Raw genomic sequence first — 20,688 nt, forward strand, 5'->3', positions numbered from 1 at the left:
GTCCTAACAGCCAGAGAGGAGCTTAGCGGCCCGGGGGCACGGAGCCCGGAGAGCCGGGACCGAGATCGACGAAGCCGGGGGACGGGAACGCTGCGGGCGGGAGCCGGCCGGGAGCCGGAGCCCCTCAGGCACCTGCTGGTTCGCCCAGGCGGTTGGCGCTCGCAGAGTGGTCCGCAGGCCTCCGCCCGCCCGCCCCCAGCCCCTCCCCGGGCCCCCCATGGCCCGGGCCGCGGCCCTCCCGCCGTCGAGACCGTCGCCGACTCCGCTGCTGCCGCTGCTGCTGCTGCTGCTGCTCCGAGAAGCCGGTGAGCGCCCCTCCCGCGCGGACCCAGCCCCCTGCCCCCCTCCCGAGGGGGGCCCTGAGCACCCTCCCCACCCCTCCCCCAATGCGCCGGCCCTGGTTTGCGCGCCCCCCTTTCCGGACCGGCCCCACCGACTCAGACCGCCTCCCCCGCCCCCCGATCTGAGTGAGACTCCCACCCTCCCCTCTCCGCCGCCCTCCCATCCTAATCCCAAACTCCCCAGCCTTCGTCGGACCCCCGTTCCCCCGCGCGCCCCTTCCCGAGGCTCTGATCCGGGGCCGAAAGGGTTAAAGCCCAGGCCTCTCGCCCCCTCCCCGCCCCGCGCCGCTCAGCGCCTCTGGACCTGGACATCCGTCCGCTTCCTCCCTCAGGAATGTGTCCACCCCCCCAGCTGGGGGGTCGGGAAGACGAGGAGGCGAGATCAGGGTCCCCCGCCCTTATTTTTTGTTTTCCCGGGGCTGGGCCTCTGAGGCTCGCCCTGGGAATGCGGAGGGCACGGCCTGGAGCAGGGGCGGGAGCTGGACTTTCGGCCCCTCGGAGAGGCCGGGAGGGGAGTTGGGGCGACCCGGGGAGGGCCTTCGGGGAGCCGAACCCCGACTCCGGGGCTCCGGGGGAAATGAGGGGCTGGGAGCCCTGCGTTCTGGGTCTCCGGGAGGATGAAGGCGAGGGGCTCTGCCTCCTGGGGTTCGGGTGAGAACCGGGGGCGAGGAGCTCACAGATTCCTGGGTTCTAGACTCCTTGGGGGGTGGTTGCAAGAGGCAGCCCCTGTCCTGGGCTTCGGGGTGTGCCCTGAGGTCCAGGCCCGCAGCCGGGCAGGGGCCCTGTCACTGGGGTCCTGCGTGTCCCCGGGGGCCGGGGGCTCGGGCGGGAGGCCGCCGCGGGCCGGGCGGCGGAGGAAGGGGCGCGCCCCGCGGTCTGGAAACTTCCCGGCCCGGCCGCCGGCGGGGACCTCCCTCCCTGGGGAAGTTTTTCCCGTTTCACTTTCACCTGAGCCCGGCCGATACCGGCGGGCGCGCCCGGCTCCCGGTTCGGGCTCCCGAGTTTCGGGGACTTTACCGCCTCGGGCCGCGCCTTTGTCCTCCGAGCCGCCGCCGCCGCCGCGGGAGGGGAGCCGGCGCCGCCGCCTAATCCCCGTCCCCGCCCCCCTCCGCGGCCGGAGCCCCTCCAGCCCGGCCCGGGGGGAGGGGCGCGGCCCGGGGAGGGGGAGGGGGAGGGGGAAGGCGAGAGAACAGGTGAAACTGGCTGCGGCCCCGCCCCTCCAGGTGACCTGGCTTTTCATTCCCCAACCGGAAGCTCGGGTCCCTGGGTTTCCCTAGGGTTTGCCCGGGGGGATCTGGAGGGGGAACCTCGGGTCACCTCTCTGACCTCATTTCCCCCCGCGTGTCTCGGAGCCCTGACCCAGAGCTGAGTGAGGGCCGCCTTCTCCCTTCCCTGCCTCTCCTTCCTGGGGGAATGCTCCGACTGCACCCCGCTTTGAGCCAGCCAGCTCAGGGAATGCTCTAGATGGGGCCTGGGTCCTGTCCCTGTTCCCATTTTGCGGATGAGGGGACGGGCTTGGGGAGGGCCCGCCGCTCTCCCAGGACCGGCTGAGAAGCCAGACTTCAGACGTAACCCAGAGCCTTTCTTGGCCCCGCGCTCAGGGTGGGCTCCAGGCAGCCCCTCAGCCTGCATTTCCTCCTCGGTAACCGGGATCACGGTCCCTGCCGGCAGGCCCCTGGGCGGACTCGGAGCCCTGCTGATCCCTGTGAAAGCTCTTAGCCTGCCCGCAGGGAGGGAGCCTCCCCTTTGACCCTTTCTCCTTGTGCCTCTGCTCTCTGCTGACTTTCTCTCTCTTTGCCTTTTCCTCCCTCCCTTTCTCTCTCTCTATCTCTCTCCTTCCTTCCTTTTCCCTCACTTTCTCTCTCCCTCTTCCTGTCTTCATTTCTCTCTCCTTCTCTGTCCCTCATCTGTCTCCATCTCAGAGCGCTCTCTCTCTTTCTCTCTCTCTTTCTCTCCTTTCCTTCTATCTCTGTGCCTGTCTCTGGCTCTCCACTTCCTTCTCCTTGGCCTGACCAACGAGGGTGCACCACCAGGGCCTCGCAGCTCTCACTGCCCACCCGTGTCAGCCAGGCCTCCCATGGCAGCGAGGGGGATGGGAGCAGAGGGGACTCCAGGCCTGCTGTCTCTTCTCATTCGGGAAGGGACACTCACATCCTGGGGAGAGGGGGAGGGGACGCATGGAGACAGAAGCCAACAGACAGTTTTAAGGATGGGGTTAGAAACGCAGGAGGTAAGGGAAGGATGGCCCAGAAAAACACTGGGTGGGACCGAGACCCCAGGATAAAGGAAAATGGCCTTTGGAGAGAGACTTGGGAGCCCAGAAGAACCCCTTGGTGACTGACTGGTGGAGGTGTTAGGACACTGGGAGGTCAGGGCACAGGCTCCTCAAGGCCAGCATTGTGTGTGTGCCGGCGGGGGGGGGGGGGGGGGGGGCAGGGAGGGACAGGGAGTTGGGCACGCCGGCCAGCTCCCCCGCCACCCCACCCCCCGCTCGAGACGCTGTTACATTTTTAATGTCCCCGAGATACAGAGAAATGAAGCAGGGGAGGAGGAGAAAAAGGGACCCAGCGAGATGGCCCAGGCAGAGAGAAAGTATGTCAGAGATGAGGGGAGACGGGGAGACCCAGGAGGCAGAGAAGCAGACCCTGAGAGGTGTGGAACCTTGAGAGATTCCAGACCCAGGGAATCAATTCAGAGAGCCAGATTCCGGGGACTGGCAGGCAGGACCCGGGAACTCCGAGACCACGGATGTCAGAGATACTGAGGAGAGTATGGGGACAGCTAAGGCATGCGGGAATATCTTCTCAGGCCAGGAAAACTGTCCTGGAATTGGTGGTGCCGATGGATGCACAAACCGATGAATATACTAAAACTGGACACTTAATTTTTAAAATATACTTTTGTTGATTTCAGAGAGGAAGGGAGAGGGAGAGAAACATCAATGATCAGAATCATTGATCGGCTGCCTCCCGCACACCCCCTACTGGGGACCGAGCCCGCAACCCAGGCATGTGCCCTTGACCGGTATCGAACCCGGAACCTCTCAGTCCACAAGCCAAACCGGCTAGGGCTAACACTGGGCCCTTTAAATGGGCACATCGTACAGTCTGGGAATGTATCTCACTAAAGCTGTTAGAGAATACGAAAGAAACGGTGTGGAGACCTGGGCCTGGGAGTTGGGGACACAGGAGACCAAGTCAGACCCTAACAACCAGGTGCAGAGCGAGAAACCGGAGCAGAGAAACAGAAACATGTAGAGCGGCGTCTGAGAGGTTCCTCTGAGGGGCTCAGCCAGGGAGAGCAGCCTAGAGATCCGCCCTAGCAATGGAGACCCCCCAGGGGAGGCGTTGGGGTACGGAGCCCCTGGGGGAGGGAGAGGGAAGGCAGGTGCAGAATCCGGGCCGAGGCAGGCAGCCCTGCATCCTGCCAGACTGCCTCCGGATGTCTGCTGTGAGGGTGGGCCCTGTGATTAATGCAATTAATTAATTATCGGAGGTGGCTGAGGCAGCAGCTGAGGCCAGCGCTGGAGCACACTGGCCTTCAAAGGCCTGCGGAGCCTGGCCTCGCCCTGAGGGGAGGGCGGGTCACGCTGGGGCTTTATAGGGTTTGAGTGGGTGAGCCAAGCCCCAGGAGCCAGCCAGGTGGGGCCCGTCTCAGACCTGAGGGACAGTCCCTGGCCTCTCCCCCCTCCAGGGCTCCGAAAGTCTGTGTCCCCCCCTCCGCCTGGATCTCCCCCTCCTGCGCTCACACCACAGGAAGCCTGCAGGCCGGGCCTCGGGGAAAGGAAGCGTGTCTGGGGACCCAGCTGACACCTCATGAAGCTGTCACCAGTCTGACCTGAGGGAAGCCGGTGTTCCCATGGCCGCTCTCCCCCACTGTGGGGCCGGCCACGGCCCGGCCAAGGTCAGAGCGTGGGCACCCACCCAGCAGCGTGCGGGATGCGAGGGCCCTGCCTCCAGGCCAGCCATCTTCCTGGCTTTGTTCCTCCCTACTCCACCCGAAACTCAAAACATCAGGGCATTGGCCCCCACCCTGTTCCCCTCACCCCACAGCCCCTCAGCGCTCCCGTCATCCTAACCATTCTAACACCTGGACGTGTTCCAGCCCAGCTTGTCCTCCATCGCCATCACTCCCACCCTGGTCCAGGAGCCTTTTCTTCCCCTGGGTCCCAGCCCTACTCCATTCTGAGGGCTTTTATCTAAAGCACAAACCTAACCCTGTTCCCCCGCCTCCACCTCCGCCTGTCTATAACTCTCTATGGCTCCCCAGTGCCCTCAGGAAAAAGTCCAAGCCTGTACTCAACTTCAGCCTGTGTGGCCCAGTGTGCTGTCGATTTCCCATCCTCATCTCATTCATTCACCACGTTTATGAAACTCCCGCAGTGTGCCAGGCACTGTGCTAGGCTCTGGGGAGGCAGCAGCGGGAAACAGGGCTGAGGCCGAGAATCCCTGCCCCTCCCCGCACTGGTATTCCAGCGGAGGAGATAGAGAGGAGCCGGAGGGAGAAGATTAGGTGGGAGAGACGGAGAAAGTGAGGGCGGGAGCTGGGGAGACCCGTGGGGGGGAGAGCTTTCCTGAGTCGGGAACAGCAAGTGCAGAGGCCCCAGGTGGGACTTGCCTGATATGTTGAGAAGCTGGAGGAGGCCAGTGCGGCCGGAACGGGGTGAGCCACGGGGGAAAGGGTGGGAGACGAGGTCAAGAAGAGGACGAGCCAAAACCAATTTGGCTCAGTGGATAGAGTGTCAGTCTGCGGACTGAAAGGTCCCAGGTTCGATTCCGGTCAAGGGCATGTACATTGGTTGCAGGCATATCTCAGGTGGGGGGTGTGCAGGAGGCAGCTGGTCGATGATTCTCTCTCATCGATGTTTCTAGCTCTCTATCCCTCTCCCCTCCTCTCTGTGAAAAATCAATAAAATACATTAAAAAAAAAAAAAAAAAAAAAGGAGGACAAGCACAGACCATGGACCTTGTGACCGTGGTAAAGACCTGAGCTTTTTTCTGAGGGGAGAGAGAGCCATGGGAGGACTCGGAGCAGAGGAGGGGCTGGATCTGATAAAGCGTGGTCGGCAAACTGGCTCGAGCCACATGCGGCTCTTTGGTCCCTTGAGTGTGGCTCTTCCACAAAATACCACGTGCAGAAGTCGGTTTTCTGCTTTCAAAAGAAGTTTCAATTGTTGATATTTGGCCCTGTTGACTAATGAGTTTGCCAACCACTGTGCTATAGCGTCTAACAGGACCTCCCTGGCTGCTTGTGGCAATACACTGTGAGGCAACTGCCATCCTTCCAGGAGATAGGTGACAGTTGCTTGTATATATTTTTTTTTAAAAGGAGAGACTTTTAATTGATTTCAGAGAGGAAGGGAAAGGGAGAGAGAGAAACATCAATGATGAGAGAGTCTCATGGATCGGCTGCCTCTTGCACACCTCCTGCTGGGAATCTAGCCCACAACCTAGGCATGTTGCCCTTGACCGGGATGGAACCCAGACCCTGCAGTCTGCAGGCCGACGCTCTATCCACTGAGCCACACCGGCCAGGGCTGTAGATGTGTTTTAAAGGTGGAGCTGACAGGTTTCCTGATGGACTGACTGCATGTGGGGTGAGAGAGAGGGGGGACTCAGGGATGACTCCAAAACTCTGATCCTAAACCTTTACCTGAATTGGAAATGCCTAAAAAAAACGGGCTGTCCCCTCACAGGGACAGAGCCATCCTGGTCATTGATTCGGAAGTAGAGACTTAGAATGGGAGGCTTGTAGCTGCAGGATCTCAGAACCCGGTCAGCGGGGGGAGAGGCGTGTGGCCATCGGGGCCAGGGTCCGGGGCGGGAAATGACCTGGGAGTTGGCAGCTCCAGAAGCTCCAAGTGGGTTGGTTTGTTTTTAAATCTGAGGCTGGCTGCTGAGGCGCCACCCTAGTTGTGCAAGGGCAGCCTCCCTCCGAGGAGAGAGGGAGCGTCTCGCAATCCCAGGACCCAGACGGGCGTGGGGCCCTGGGCCTGGAGCTCAGTTTCCCTGTCAGTTCCTCCAGGAGAACCTCCCAGCCCCCGTCCGGTGGGTAATACCCTGCTCCAGATCCTTCCCCCACTCCCACCTCCTTCAGCCTCAACCACATCCGAGGTGCTGCCCGTTTGTGCAATGTTTGCCTTCCCTCCGGAATGTCACCTCCCGGAGGACAAGCGCCGGGTTTGGCCTGGTACTTCTGTGGCACCGGCTGTGGGGATACAGGAGGGAACCAGACAGGTCCCTGTCCTCAGGGGCTGGCTCTCACACCCCCGAGCCTGTTTGTCAGCCACCATTTGGGTGTGCACAGAAGGGGAAAGCATGGCGGGAGAGGATCCTCCCAGGTCCCTACATCCCTTCAGTTCTGCACCAAGTCTCCGTCTTAGCGTCTGGGTCTTTTTATCCAGCCCTTTTCGGGGGGGGGGGGGGGGGCTTTTGCTATCTGACGATCCGTTTCCATCCAGCTCCCCCCTAAGCCGAGCCATTCTCCAACCGAGGGACCCTCCGCGCCTCCCACCTGCCTCAAGGAGAAAGCCCACCTCCGTGGTCCCACCTGCTTTGCTCTCTCTCCGTAGCTCAGGGCCTGGGTGTTTTTTCCTGACAGAGTGCCCTCCCTCCTCGCCGGGCTAGGGAGGGGCGGAGCCTTGGGGGCCCTTGTCCGGCTTCCTGCCTTTGGGAGCCAGGTGGGTGAAGGGTCCTGGCACCCCAGGGGATGTCCTGAGGGAAGGGGCGGTCCCCAGCAGCTCCTCCCAGCTGGCCTCCCACCATGGCCATTTCGGTCTGGATTTTGGCGGTCAGTCTCCCCACCCTCTGTGCTGCTGGCTCAGGGTGAGACAGCGTTGTGAGGGCTGCGCCAGGCCCTGCGAAGACTTGGGCGAGGAAATCATTTTGTGGAACTTCCCACGGGCCTTGCAGGGCAGCTTAGACACCCCCATTGTACAGATGGGGGAAACTGAGGCCCAGGAACAAGTCACCCTCCCGGAGGGAGCCAGGGGGAAGCCCCCAGGGATCCCACACGCCCGAGTCTGTAGAGCTGCCCCCGGAGGGGAGCACCCCTCCCTGGGGGCGCCCTCGGGTTCCAGGGGTGGATGTGTGTGTCACACAGTGGCCTTCGCTGATGGATGGCTTTTTTCCAAAGGCCCCTGGCACTGGCCCCACCCACGGGTGGCCTTTGGCTGGCACCCTCTCATTAGGGCCGCCCGCTGCTGCGCTTTGGTGCGGAGGCCACGCTGGGTCAGGCAGAGCGGGGCGTGTGCCCGTGGCCGGCCTTGCCCGGAGGCTGAGTGACAAGGGCTTCTTGATGATGCTCAGCTTGTTTGTTTAACACGCAGTGGTCTGTGCTTCCTGTGGCCTCGCACAAGTGCTCCACAAATATCCCTAAAGTTCATAGCAGCCCCTGGCTGTGCACACGGCTGTTATCCTTGTGTGACAGCGGAGGAGACTGAGGCACAGAGAGGTTACATGGCTTGCCCAAGATCACACAGCCAGCAAATACAATAGGTCGTCTTTACCCTCAGTTGCCATAGAAACATTCAATGTTTCTCCCTTTCTCCTTTTCTCTCTCTCTCTCTCTCTCTCTCTCTCTCTCAAATCAAGTTTTTTAAATGTTCTTTTTTTTTAAAGCGAGAAAACTGCCTGGCCAGGGTGGCTCAGTGGTTGAGTGTCGACCCATGCACCAAGAGGTCACCGGTCAGATTCCCAGTCAGGCACATGCCCGGGTTGTAGGCTCAGTCCCCAGTAGGGTCATGCAGGGGGCAGCCGATCAATGAAGTCATGGTTCCATTCCCAGTCAGGGCACATGCCCAGGTTTTAGAGTCCAGCCGATCAATGATTCTCTCTCACCATTGATGTTTCTATCTCTCACCCTCTTCCTTCTCTGAAATCAATGAAAACATACTAAAGAAAAATAAGATGGGGAAAGAGAGCTGTAGGTTTTTGTTTTTGTTTTTTTTTAATATATTTTATTGCTGAAACTGGTTTGGCTCAGTGGATAGAGCATCGGTCTGCGGACTGAAAAGTCCCAGGTTTGATTTCGGTCAAGGGCATGTACCTTGGTTGCGGGCACATCCCCAGTAGGGGGTGTGCAGGAGGCAGCTGATCGATGTTTCTCATCGATGTTTCTAGCTCTCTATCCCTCTCCCTTTCTCTCTGTAAAAAATCAATAAAATATATTTTAAAAATGTTTTTAATTGAGTTTTTTACAGAGAGGAATGGAGAGAGAGAGAGAAACATCAATCAGCTGCCTCCTGCACACCACCCACTGGGGAAGTGCCCGCAACCAAGGTACATGCCCTTGACCGTACTTGAACCTTCAGTCAGCAGGCCAACGCTCTATCCACTGAGCCAAACCAGCTAGGGCCCAAGGATATTTTTCCATTGATTTTTAGAGACAGTGGAAAGGAAGGGAAGAGACAAAGAGGGAGAAACACCCCTGTGAGAGAGACCACCCCTGGGGGAGGGGATGGAGCCCCAGGGGGTGCCCTGCACTAGAATTGAAGATCCTTTGGTCTAAGGGCCTGCTGAGGGGCTGCGCTCTGTTCACTGAGCCAGAGTAGCTACGGCTCAAAAATTGGGGGGGGTGTTCTTTATTTTTTCTTGTTTTTGTTTTTTTTTGGGGGTGGGAGGGAGGCTCAAAGTTTTAAAAAATTTATTTTGGGATAGGCTATATTTTAATCAGTTTTGTTTCAGAGGATTTTTTTTTTCCTTTCCAACATTTGATACTGAAAAGTTTCAAATATACAGGTATGAGTTGGAAGCACAGCCCCTCCTACTACACTTGACAGTTTGTAACATTTTGCCATGTTTGTTTCACCACTTTTTCTAGACCTTTTTATAGTTTTTGCTGAAAAATAAGCAGTTGAGAGTATGTTGCAGACGTGACATTTAATCCTATATTTTCGTTTGTATTGATTTCAGAGAGGAAGGGAGAGGGAGAGAGAAACATCCATGATGAGAGAGAATAATTGATTGGCTGCCTCCTGCACGCCCCCCACTGGCGATCGATCCTGCAACCTGGGCATATGCCCTGATCGGGAATCGAACCTGTGACCTCTTGGTTCCTGGGTCGAAACTCAACCGCTGAGCTACACCTGGCTGGGCTAATCCTATATTTTCTAAGAAAAAGGAATACCCTATAACCATAATTTATTTAAAGCATCTGAGAACATTAACAGTAACTCCATAATAACATGTCATATAATCTGGACTCAAATGTTCTTAGCTTTTCACGAAACATCTTTTCTGGCTGGCCTTTTTAGAATCTCTGCTTCCCGAAAGCTGAGCATGGTGTTTTCCCAGGCGGCTCCCTCCCGCCTCGGTGGGGGCCCCGCCCCCCTGGAGGTCTGGGTCCTCCCCTCACCCACCCCTCTCTCTGCTCTCTCCCCAGGAGCCCAGAATGGGCGGGTCAGCATGCCCCCCGAGGTGCGGGGCCGCCTGGGGGACACGGTGGAGCTGCCGTGCCACCTGCTGTCGCCGGGGCCCAAGGGCAACGTCTCCCAGGTGACATGGCAGCGGCTGGACCCGTCCGGGGACCTGCAGAGCGTGGCCGCCTTCCACCCGTCCCACGGCCTCAGCTTCCCCAGCCGGCAGTTCCCCAAGGACCGGCTGTCCTTCCGTTCCATGGGACAGAGCCCGGGCGCCCGGCCGGGCGCCGAGCTGCGGGACGCCACGCTGGTCCTGCAGGGGCTGAGAGTGGAGGACGAGGGCAACTTCTCCTGCGAGTTTGCCACCTTCCCCCTGGGCACCAGCCGTGGGGTGACCTGGCTCAGGACCATAGGTGAGCAGGGGCGAGGGGGTGGCGGGCAGGGTGGGAGAGCCCCCTCGCTGGTCTCTTTCTGTCTGCTTTCTCCGCAGCCTTCAGTCAGGCGGCAAGCATTAAGCAAGTACCGTTTGCCGGATGCTATTCTGCAGGTTGGGAATATAGCAGCCAACATGGCATTCAACAGACATACCTTGAATACCTACTGTGTGCCAGACACTATTGTAGGCTCCAGGGGTAAAGTCCTCCTGGGCTTATACTCCGAGAAAGGGGTGCCAGGGACTGAGTAAAAAGAAAAAGGGGTGAGTCAGGTGGCGGTAGGTGCTATAGAAGTTGGGGGGGAGCAGGGAGGTCTGGCGATACCTGAACGAGAACTGGAATGAGGTGACGGAGCCGGGTAGACCTACGTGAGGGAGGAGAGGTCAGGCAGGGGGGTGATAAGTGCAAAGGCCCTGAGGTAGGGTGCACTGGGGATATCTGAGGAGGCGCAAAGACGGCTGTGTGGCTGGAGATGTGTGAATGGGGAAAGCAGGCAGGGACAAGGTCAAGGAGGCGATGGGTTGTAGCCGGCCGTGCAGGCGACATGAAGACTGGCCCGATTCTGGGAGGACAAGAGCTGCGGGAAGTTCTGAGCAGAGACGGGCGTGACTGGCTTGGTGTTCACAGGCTCCGTCCGCTGCGTGGGGGGAGAAAGTGGAAGCTGGGAGACCCCAGAGGAGGCGACTGCGAAAGTCTGGGGAGGAAGTGATGACGACTGAACCACGGTGGAGGCAGTGGAGAGGGGGAAATATGTGAGGCCAGAGGAAGACAGTGAGTGAACAAGCCAGCATGTCGCAGTGCTCCCTGGGAGTAAGAGCTCCAGCGCCTATGCAGAGAGCCAGGGCCGCTGAAAGAGGAGGCTGCCCGTGGCTGCAGCCGCCAGCAGAGGAAGGAGGCATAAGCAGGGGAACAGCGTATGCAAGAGCTGGGACGTGAAAGCGAGCCTGACATGTTCCAGGAACAGGAGGAGGCTGATGGCCAGGGCTTGAGTGGCCCTCAACAGGCAGGAAAACCAACAGGGCCAGACTGTGTGGGCCTCACGGGCGTAAACCACAAAGCACCCGGATCAGATTGTTCAATTTGCGGAAAGACACAACGGGGGCGGGAGGGGGGCAGGGGGGGGATGGAAGGCGGAGACAAAGGTGGACCAGACGCAGAAGGCATTGGCTTGGAGAGGAGGCGCGCTGAGGCGGGCGGAGGAGTGGGCGCGGTGCGGGCTGCTTGCAGGAGGCAGCAGGTGCTTGTCCCTGCGTCGGAGGAGCACCACCAGGAAGGACCCGGCCTTCTGGCCCCGCCCCTGAGTGAGCGGAACGGGCAGCATCGGGGAAGGCACTTTTCCCCCAAGATGCCGTTTCTTGCGAAGTCTTGGCATTCCCCTGGAATCCCTCCCTTTTCCCAGCGGCTTCCCAGCAGCCAGTCACCCTGGCAGTTTATTTTCCCCACTCGGCCACAGCGAGTTTTGGAGGACTGCCCCGAGCAGGCCCCGGAGCGCTCACTTCTCTTTTTAAGGAGCTGAGATCAGCCCCAGCTCACACACACACACACACACACACTCACACACACACACACACTCACACACACACACTCACACACACACACACACACACTCTCACACACACACACACACACTCACACACACACACACACTCACACACACACACACACTCACACACACTCACACACACACACACTCACACACACACACTCACACACACTCACACACACTCTCACACACACACACACTCACACACTCTCACACACACACACACACTCACACACACACTCACACACTCACACACACACACACACTCACACACACACACTCACACACACACACACACACACTCACACACACACACACTCACACACACTCTCACACTCACACACACTCACACACACACACACACTCACACACACTCACACACACACTCACACACTCACACACACACACTCACTCACACACACACACACTCACACACACTCACACACACTCACACACACTCACACACACACACACACACTCACACACACACACTCACACACACACACTCACACACACACACACACACACACTCTCACACACACACACACTCACACACACTCACACACACTCACACACACACACACTCACACACACACACACACACACACACACTCACACACACACACACACACACACACACAACCCGCTTCCCAAAGGTCTCTCTTGAGCAGTCATTTGTTCTTTGAGGAGACAGGGAGGGCCCGGGCTGTGGTGGGAGCGGCGACAGCCCCCCCTCGGCTTTTGGGGAGAGCAGGTGGTGTGAGTGAGAGAGGAAGTGAAGCTGGAGTCTGGAGGAGGAGGGAGAGCATTGCAGGCGGAGGGTCACCGAGGCCCCCACTGTGGGTAGAGGGATGGGTGGGCGGTCCTGGAGCCGTCAGAGGGAGGGGGGAGGGGGGAGGCCCACCGGAGGCTCTGCTGATCGGGGAGAGGTGGACTACACCGCATGAAGAAGCTCAGGAGAGCCGAAACCGGTGTGGCTCAGTGGATATAGCACTGGCCTGCGGACTGAAGGGTCCCGGGTTCGATTCCGGTCAAGGGCCTGTACCTTGGTTGCGGGCACATCCCCAGTAGGGGGTGTGCAAGAGGCAGCTGATCGATGTTTCTCTCTCATCGATGTTTCTGACTCTCTCTCTCTGTAAAAAGTCAATAAAATATATTTTTTTAAAAAAAGAAAAGAAGCAACTCAGGAAACCCCCGATGGGGTCCCGGAGGCAGCTAGCGATGTGAGCAGAACTCAGGGCCAGTTCTGGTTAGGTTCACGCATCCATACTGTGGGTTGGCATTGCTCCTCCTGGAGGTTTTTATTCCTCCTCAGTTTGCCAAGAGGATGGGTGAGAAGGGGGAAAAATTACGAGCTTTGGGTTTCTTCACCGCCTTTATCCCACTTCTGCCACCAAATTGGTGATGATCATAAGGAAAGAAGGCCTTCAGCGGGACCTCGGGACCACGCGGTTCTACTATTTCTTTAATAATCCCAGGCCCTTGGACACTCCGCTTGTCCAGCAGAGCAGAAAGCGGACACTGGCTGCAGGACGTAACGGCTAGCGCTTACGTTGAGCAGTGCGTGCCAGGCACTGGTCGGTGTGTTTGGATATCCGTGTATTTAGTCCACAATGCCATTCCGTGCAGTGGGTGCTTTCATTATCCCCGCTTCCCCAAAGAGGGGCCTGAGGTTCCGGGCTGGGGAGTTCCTGGTGCTGAGCAGCAGAGCCGGGGTTTGAACACGGCGTTTGGGCCCTCGCTGCTCAGCTCCGCGGTGACCACCCCTCTGCGCTCCTCCCAGCCCAGCCCCAGAACCACGCCGAGACCCAGGAGGTGGCACTCAGCGCGGAGCGGGTGCCCGTGGCGCGCTGTGTCTCCTCGGGGGGCCGCCCGCCCGCCCAGATCTCCTGGCTCTCGCCCCTGCATGGGGAGCAGATGGAAACCGAGACCTCGGGGCCCCTGTTCGGCACGGTCACCGTCACCAGCCGCTACGCCGTGGTGCCCTCCAGCCAAGTAGATGGCGTCAGGATCACCTGCAAGGTGGAGCACGAGGCCCTGGAGGAGCCCGCCCTGCTGCCCGTGACCCTGTCTGTGCGCTGTGAGTGCCTCCCCGTGGCCGCAGCGCCCGCAGCCGTCCCCTGGGCTCGGCCACACCCGCCCTGCCTGCCGGCCCTGCGTCTGTGCTCCACACCGCCCGCCCCCCAGGCCACAGCCACACACTGCCCTGTCGTCCACACGGCCAGGCCGTGGCAGACGCTGCCCCCACTGTCACTACCCCTCTGTCCACACTGCCTGAGCCAGCACTGTCTACACGCACACGCTCATCCACTCTGTTTCCATCGACTCCTGTGGTCTCTACACCAACTCCTGCCTCCGAAAACGATTCTCACCCACCCCACTGGCCCTGACAGTGCTGACGCCTTCCAGTGTGTTCTGTGCCAGCTCTTCCCCACACTGTGCACACGCACGCCCCTCCTACAGCCCCAGAGGCCTCCCTGGCGCTGCTCCCACCAGCCCGCCTCTCAGTCACCGCAGCAGCACGCTCACATCCTCCTCCCAGCAATGCCTTCGGTTAGACCCGTGGTCGGCAAACCCGGCTCTTTGGCCCCTTGAGTGTGGCTCGTCCACAAAATACCACGTGTGGACGCGCATGCACAGTGCGATTGAAACTTCGTGGCCCCTGTGCAGAAGTCGGTTTTCGGCTCTCACAAGAAATTTCAGTCGTTGTCCTGTTGATATTTGGCTCTGTTGACTGATGAGTTTGCCGACCGCTGGGTTAGACCGCGGCTCGGCCAGATCCCCCGTCCACGCTGCCGGGGAAATGGCTGTGTCTGTACAGCCCGGGCACTGCCCCCGAGGAGAGCTTTCTCCGAGTGCGGAGCGTGTCCCCTCCGGCCTCGCAGACACGGGGATTCGCCCCGACAGTTCCCACGGCTCACCTCCTGCCAGCCTGTTCCATTTCCACAGGGTCCCGTCTGTCTGCTTGCCTGTCGTCCCCCTTGGGACTCCCCTCTCTGAGCCAATCCCCCATTTCCTCCAGACCCCCCTGAGGTCTCCATCTCTGGCTATGACGACAACTGGTACCTCGGCCGTAGTGAGGCCTCTCTGAACTGTGATGTTCGCAGCAACCCGCAGCCCACAAGCTACATCTGGAGCACGTGAGTCCTGGGGGCCTGGACTCCTGGGTGTGAGGGAGGAGGGGCTGGACCTGGGCTCTTGGTCTGAGGGAGGAGGGCTGGGGTCCTGGACCCCTGGATCTGAGGGAGGAGGGGCGGGGGCCTGGACTCCCTGGGTCTGAGGGAGGAGGGGCTGGGGGCCTGGACCCCTGGGTCTGAGGGAGGAGGGCTGGGGGCCTGGACTCCTGGATCTGAGGGAGGAGGGCTGGGGCCTGAACGGGGGTGGGGAGGGGGATCCTCCAAAAGGAGGGAGCAGGCAGCTCAGGGTCCCTGGAGGGCTGTCATCAAGGACCCGGCCTGTGCTCTGTGGGCCCTGCCGTCCCTTTATGTGACCTCCTCATTCCCCAGGACCTCGGGCTCCTTACCGGCCTCAGCGAAAGTCCAGGGCCCCCAGCTGCTAGTCCACCTGGTGGACAGGATGGTCAACACCACCTTTGTCTGCACCGCCAGCAACACCGAGGGCTCGGGCCGCGCCGAGCAGGTGGTCCTCGTCCGAGGTGAGCGGGCCTCGGGTCCATCCCACGTGCCTCGCGCTGGGCCGGGCCGCACGGGGAGGCTGTGCCGGCGGGGGGCGGGGTCCAGACCCGCCAGGTGCTGGGAGAGGAGGTGGATGGGCCGGGCTGATAGAGGGCAGGGTTGGCAGAGGAGTGCTGGGGGCTGAGGCCTATGTGGGTGGTTCCGGAGCGGAGAGGCGGGGCAGGGACTTCAGGAAGAGGCCAGCCTTGCCTGGGCTCCAGCCACAGAATCCACACAGTGCGGTAGCCACCGGACACACCGAGCTCCTCACGGTGGACGCCGGTCCCTTCTGTCCGGAGCCCCTGGTAGTGCGAGGGGGGGCGTGTGTGATCCTGGAGTCGGTGACGAAGTGGGTCTGTGGGTGGGAAGTTCTCCGAGTCCCTCGATGTGAACTCAGAGACACAGCGGAGAGAGCGGAGGCAGGCTCGGCCGGTGCTTACGCTGGAGGCAGTGGGGTGGGGTCACAGCTGTGCATCACACCCTGGAGGGCGGCAGGGCCGTGCACCCCGACACTCAGACACAGCGGACCCATGGCTGGGCGCAGAGTGCCCTTCAGGTCAGAGCACAGCCAGCAGGGCCGGTGTCTGCAGACACACCCTGAGCTTCGAGATGCACTGAAATTAAAACAGCCTTGCCCACCCACTGCTGTCACCATGACACCCCCTCCCCCAAGGCACTGAGCCCAACCCAGTCACAGCCGCCAGAGCCCGAGACCCCTGGCGAATGGGACACCGGCCTTGCCCTCCAAGGCACACCCAGAGCAGTCAGCTCCACCCACCCAGCAAGGCACCCAACTGGAACCTCCACCCAGAAACACACCTGAGGAACGGGTCCCCCCACATGCGGAAGGCACTCCCAGGGTGCAGCCTGAGGAACCCAGACGCGAGCACACACACACACACACACACACACACACACACACCCCGGGGCTGTCCGCTGCTGGGCGCACGCCCAGTGAAACACCCCAGGCCCACGGGGACCGGACGCACACAGATCACAGCCCCACAAAGACCGAGCAGTGAGGAGAGCCGCCCCCTCCCCCGACTATCCCAAAGGAAGCCACAGCCCCAGGAGCAGCCAAACCCGCCATCAGGCCACGCCCACAGGTAGATGCCACGCCCACAGGTAGATGCCACGCCCACAGGTAGATGCCACGCCCACAGGTAGAAGCCGCAGGAACACGCAGGCCCAGACCCGGCAGTGAGTGCCAGCACCGGCCTCGCCGGGAAGTCCCCGCTCCCGTCTCCCCGCGGGTCTCCGCTCGCAGGCCCAGACGTGCTGTCATCGCCGGGTGGGGTTCGCGCCCTGCAGACTGGGCACGGCCACACCGCGGCCGGGCGTCCCTCAGGGAGACTGAGCTCTCAGCCCACGGCAGGATCACTCACTGCCGGCTCAGCCGCTCCGGGCACAGGCACCCTCCCCTCCAGACGTGTGGACTGTGCTCCGCGCCCCACCCAGGATCCAGGGAGAGGCATGCATTTTCCCCAAAAGAGGTTCGCAAAGTCGTACTCACCCTTCACGCTTGAGGGGCGTTCCTGTTCTCTTTAACTGCTGCTTGCGAGTCACTTAGCTGCCTTGACAGCCCCCTTTTTAAAACACCCAGAAATAGCCGCCCTGGGGCCTCTGCACAAAGGCTGGGGAGGGAGGGTCTGGCGTGAGTGGCCCCTCTGGTCTCGCCCCTGCATACAGGGGTGGGGAAAGCCCATGTGTGATCAGTTCCCATTGTACATGTCTGTCCCTGGTGTGGAGCCCAGCCCCCTCCCCCTCCCCTTCCTGTCCCCTGCCCCCAGGCCTCCCCCTGCAGTTTAGCCCGTGCAGGGAGCACCAGCGGGCAAAGGGACGGTTTGAGCCCCGTTTTCTGTGCTGGGGACGGGTGGCCCAGGCAGGTGGCACAGGGGACGGGTGGCCCAGGTGGGAGGGGAGTGGCACTGGGACTGGTGGCCGTGGCGGGTGGCACCAGGATGGGTGGCCCAGGTGGGAGGCGGGTGGCACGTTGAGGGTGGCCCAGGCGGGAGGCGGGTGGCACCGGGATGGGTGCCCAGGCGGGAGGCAGGTCACGCCGCCCAGACCAGGTGCTCCCAGCTCCAGGGCAGTTCTCAGAAGGTCCCTTCTCTGAGCACTCTCTGAGATCCGCCTCTCCCTCTTCCTGGCTGGATCCACTCTAAGGTGTTGTGACCATGACCTCAACTCATCCTCAGGGCGTCCATGCCTCCTGGGTCCTGGCAAGCGAGCTGGTGGCCGGTGTGGAACTCTGTTCCCTCCCCAGGCGCAGCCTCACTCAGCTACGGCCCATCCCGGGCGGAGGACCTGGGGTTCTGGTGTTGCCAGATCTGACCACCTTCCCCCCCCCGCAATGAAACAGGGAATTTTCAGTGACATCACCTGGTTTCTGAGATGTCGGCCAGGAAGTTTAATAATGCTGTGGGATAAGGAGATCTGGGACCGGCTGGTAACCCCTCCGCACAAAGCACTCAGCCCGTAGCAAAGAGCGAACAGGTTCTCCCTGCTGACCCCCCCCCATTTTGCCAGTCAGTCCCCTCCCTGTTCCTGTCACCCCCCTGCCGGGTCCTCCCAGGCGCATCCTCTTGACCTGTGTCTCCCTCTCTCTCTCTCTCTCTCTCTCTCTCACCCCTCCTCCTCTCTCCTCAGAAGGCCCCCGGGCCTCTCCCCGAGACGAGGGTCCCATGGTGTGGGGGGCCGTGGTGGGGACGCTGCTGGTGCTGCTGCTTCTGGCTGGGGGGGTCTTGGCCTTCGTGCTGCTGAGGAAGAGGAGGCGGAGGAAGAGCCTTGGAGGAGCAGGAGGAGGACCGGACATGGGCCAGGGATCCTACGATCCGAAAACTCAAGTGTTTGAGAACGGGGGCCCCGTCTTCTGGACCACCACAGCCCCGGGCCCCCCAAGGCCTGACGGCCAGGTCGCCGAGGACTACGAGGAAGACGAGGAGAAGGCCGAGAAGGGCCTCATGCTGCCTCCGTCCCTCGCGCTCGAGGACGACATGGAGTCCCAGCTGGACGGCTCCCTCATCTCCCGGCGGGCGGTGTACGTGTGACCCGGACAGAGACAGACACAGAGACAGAGACAGACAGAGACGAGCCCGCAGGGGCCCTGGCTCAGACTGGTTGGACTCGTTTGTCTAGATGACACTGGAGCGCAATTGCTACCTCCCACTTTCCTGGGATTCAGAGGGAGGTGGAATACCACACACTGGACTTACAGTCTCCGGGGCTGCATGGGGGAGGGGACGGGGACCGCAGAGCACCCCCACCCCCAGCAGAGACTCGCTTTTGGCTCTGGCCTGCCCCCTGTGACACTCAGGATTAATAAACGCCTTGGAGGAAAAGTCAGGGTGTCTTGTAGTACACTGGACCCCTCCTGGGGGGGGTGAGCTGACCTGGGCTCCATGGACTGGGGGCTGGGGGCTCTTACTGCTGGGTCCTTGAAGGACACCTTGGTTGCTGAGACCCCCCAAGGCCAGTGGGACTGGGACCTGGGCTTAGAGACGGAGGTTCCGGCGCAGAGGCTGCCTTCCCAGGCAGCGGCCAGACCAGTGGAGGCTGACTGCCCGGACCCCGGTGCTTGCAGAGGGTGCTGTGGTCCGATATCGGGGAGCACAGACCCAGAGGACACCTGGGGAGGGAGCGCTGCCCCCACATTCTCCGGGCCCCCAGGAGGCCAGGAGTGCGGGTGCCGAGAAAACAGGGAAGTCCCACCGATCTGCCCAGCCTTTCCCGCTTCCTTCCTCTTCCTCTGCCCCTGGGAACCAGCCAGAGGGAATTTTCTGTGATTCAGAGGCAGGGCTGTAACTGCTTCCCTGCTCATTGCCCTCAACCAGAACCTCTCCCCACCCGAGGCTGGGGGCTGAGGTGGGGACTGGGAGGGGCCGGGTAAGTCCCAGCCACCTCCCTCCCTGGCCCCAGGGCGTGGCCCCGGGGAGTCAGCCTTCCCCTGGACTGGCCACCAGCTGCCCCGGGCTGCCTGCTCCGAGGCTGCCACTGCCCATTAGGCTGAGCCCCCCTGCCCAGTGGGCTGGCTGGTCGGGCGGGGCTTGGTGCCTTCACTCTCTGCCAGTTTTGACTTCCACTGAATCGCTGGGGATGCAGCAGGGACGCGGGCAGACTCCCGAGCAGTCCAGTCCGGACGCCTGGAATGACAGTAACTTGAGGATGGCCGGTGTGGACTGAGCGGCAGTCACTGTTACCCTCCCACATTCAAGCCCTCCGGAGCCAGCCGGCTGTGGACCAGGAAGTGTGGAAAACGGACAGTCCTGGGTTCCAGACACGGTTCCTCTGGGGGCTGGATCCCCTCTGTGGTCTGGGCTTCATGGGAGGGGTGGGGCCCGTGGCCGGGGCCTTGCTTTCTGGTTGCTTATAGTCTAACACCCCCTGCTAGGCTCCCCCTCCCACCTAGAGGGCAGGGCGGGGATTTGTCAGTCTGGCTCCTAGCAGGTCCTGAGCGCCTGGGCCCACCCTCCCTCACACCAGCCAGACCAGCCCATCCGGAACGTGCAGCCCAGTGTAGAGACTGGCAGATACACGATAATGACTCCAATCACAGCGCGAGGAAGTGTGAAGTGTGCTGCACAGGAAAGGCCTTGGGGCCGTGAGTTTCTCTCCTGGCATTTCCTGTTGGGTTGACGCAGCTCTGATCCTCCGACCAGGATGACTCCATTCCCCGTAATGAATGTCCGGCTACGATCCTAACCCCAGGACACCCCCCCATCCTAAGCCCTGATCCCCTCCTACCTGCCTCCGTTCTCTGCCTTGTAGCTCTACTTCCCTTCCCACCAGTTCCCTTCCCTCCTCTCTGTGCCTCCCCTCACTGGCTGCTCCTTGCTGTTCCTTAAAAACAGCACAAAACTTCCTCCTCAGGGCCTTTGCACCAGCTGCCATCTCTGCCAGGAATGTTCTCACACCTCCCCCATCGCTCACCTCCTTCAGCTCTTTGCTCACATGTCACCTGCAGTAAGGCTCTCTCTGACCACCTGCTCTGTCACTTCCTACCACCTTCCCCACTTTGCAGTTTTGTTTTCTTAGATTTTTTTTTAATGTATTTTATTGATTTTTTACAGAGAGGAAGGGAGAGATACCGAGAGCTAGAAACATGAGAGAAACATCGACCAGCTGCCTCCTGCACACCCCTCACCAGGGATGTGCCCGCAACCAAAGTACATGCCCTTGACTGGAATCGAACCTGGGACTTTTCAGTCCATTCAAGTCCGCAGGCCAACGCTCTATCCGCTATACGCCAAACCGGTTTCGGCTTCTTAAAATTTTTTTATTTATTTTTAGAGAGAGGAAGGGGGAGAGAGAGAAATATTGATATAAAAATAAAACATTC

General features: G+C 60.6%; 1 protein-coding gene across 4 annotated transcripts in view; it reads left to right on the plus strand.

The window, feature by feature from the left end:
- Positions 1-20,688, plus strand: part of NECTIN2 (nectin cell adhesion molecule 2) — a 25,727-nt gene continuing 5,039 nt past the window's right edge. For 3 of the 4 annotated variants that reach the window (XM_036428705.2, XM_036428706.2, XM_036428707.2), the window contains exons 1-5: positions 1-305; positions 9,723-10,112; positions 13,460-13,756; positions 14,699-14,816; positions 15,183-15,331. In XM_036428705.2, the coding sequence (XP_036284598.1) occupies positions 218-305; positions 9,723-10,112; positions 13,460-13,756; positions 14,699-14,816; positions 15,183-15,331 (1,042 nt within the window). In that variant the 5' untranslated portion in view covers positions 1-217. Of the gene's footprint in view, positions 306-9,722; positions 10,113-13,459; positions 13,757-14,698; positions 14,817-15,182; positions 15,332-17,999; positions 18,692-20,688 lie in introns of those variants that run through there. The other variant, XM_036428708.2, reaches the window with a different exon arrangement.

Source organism: Pipistrellus kuhlii, unplaced genomic scaffold (genome assembly GCF_014108245.1).
Source record: "Pipistrellus kuhlii isolate mPipKuh1 unplaced genomic scaffold, mPipKuh1.p scaffold_m20_p_90, whole genome shotgun sequence".
Taxonomy (NCBI): Eukaryota; Metazoa; Chordata; class Mammalia; order Chiroptera; family Vespertilionidae; genus Pipistrellus; species Pipistrellus kuhlii.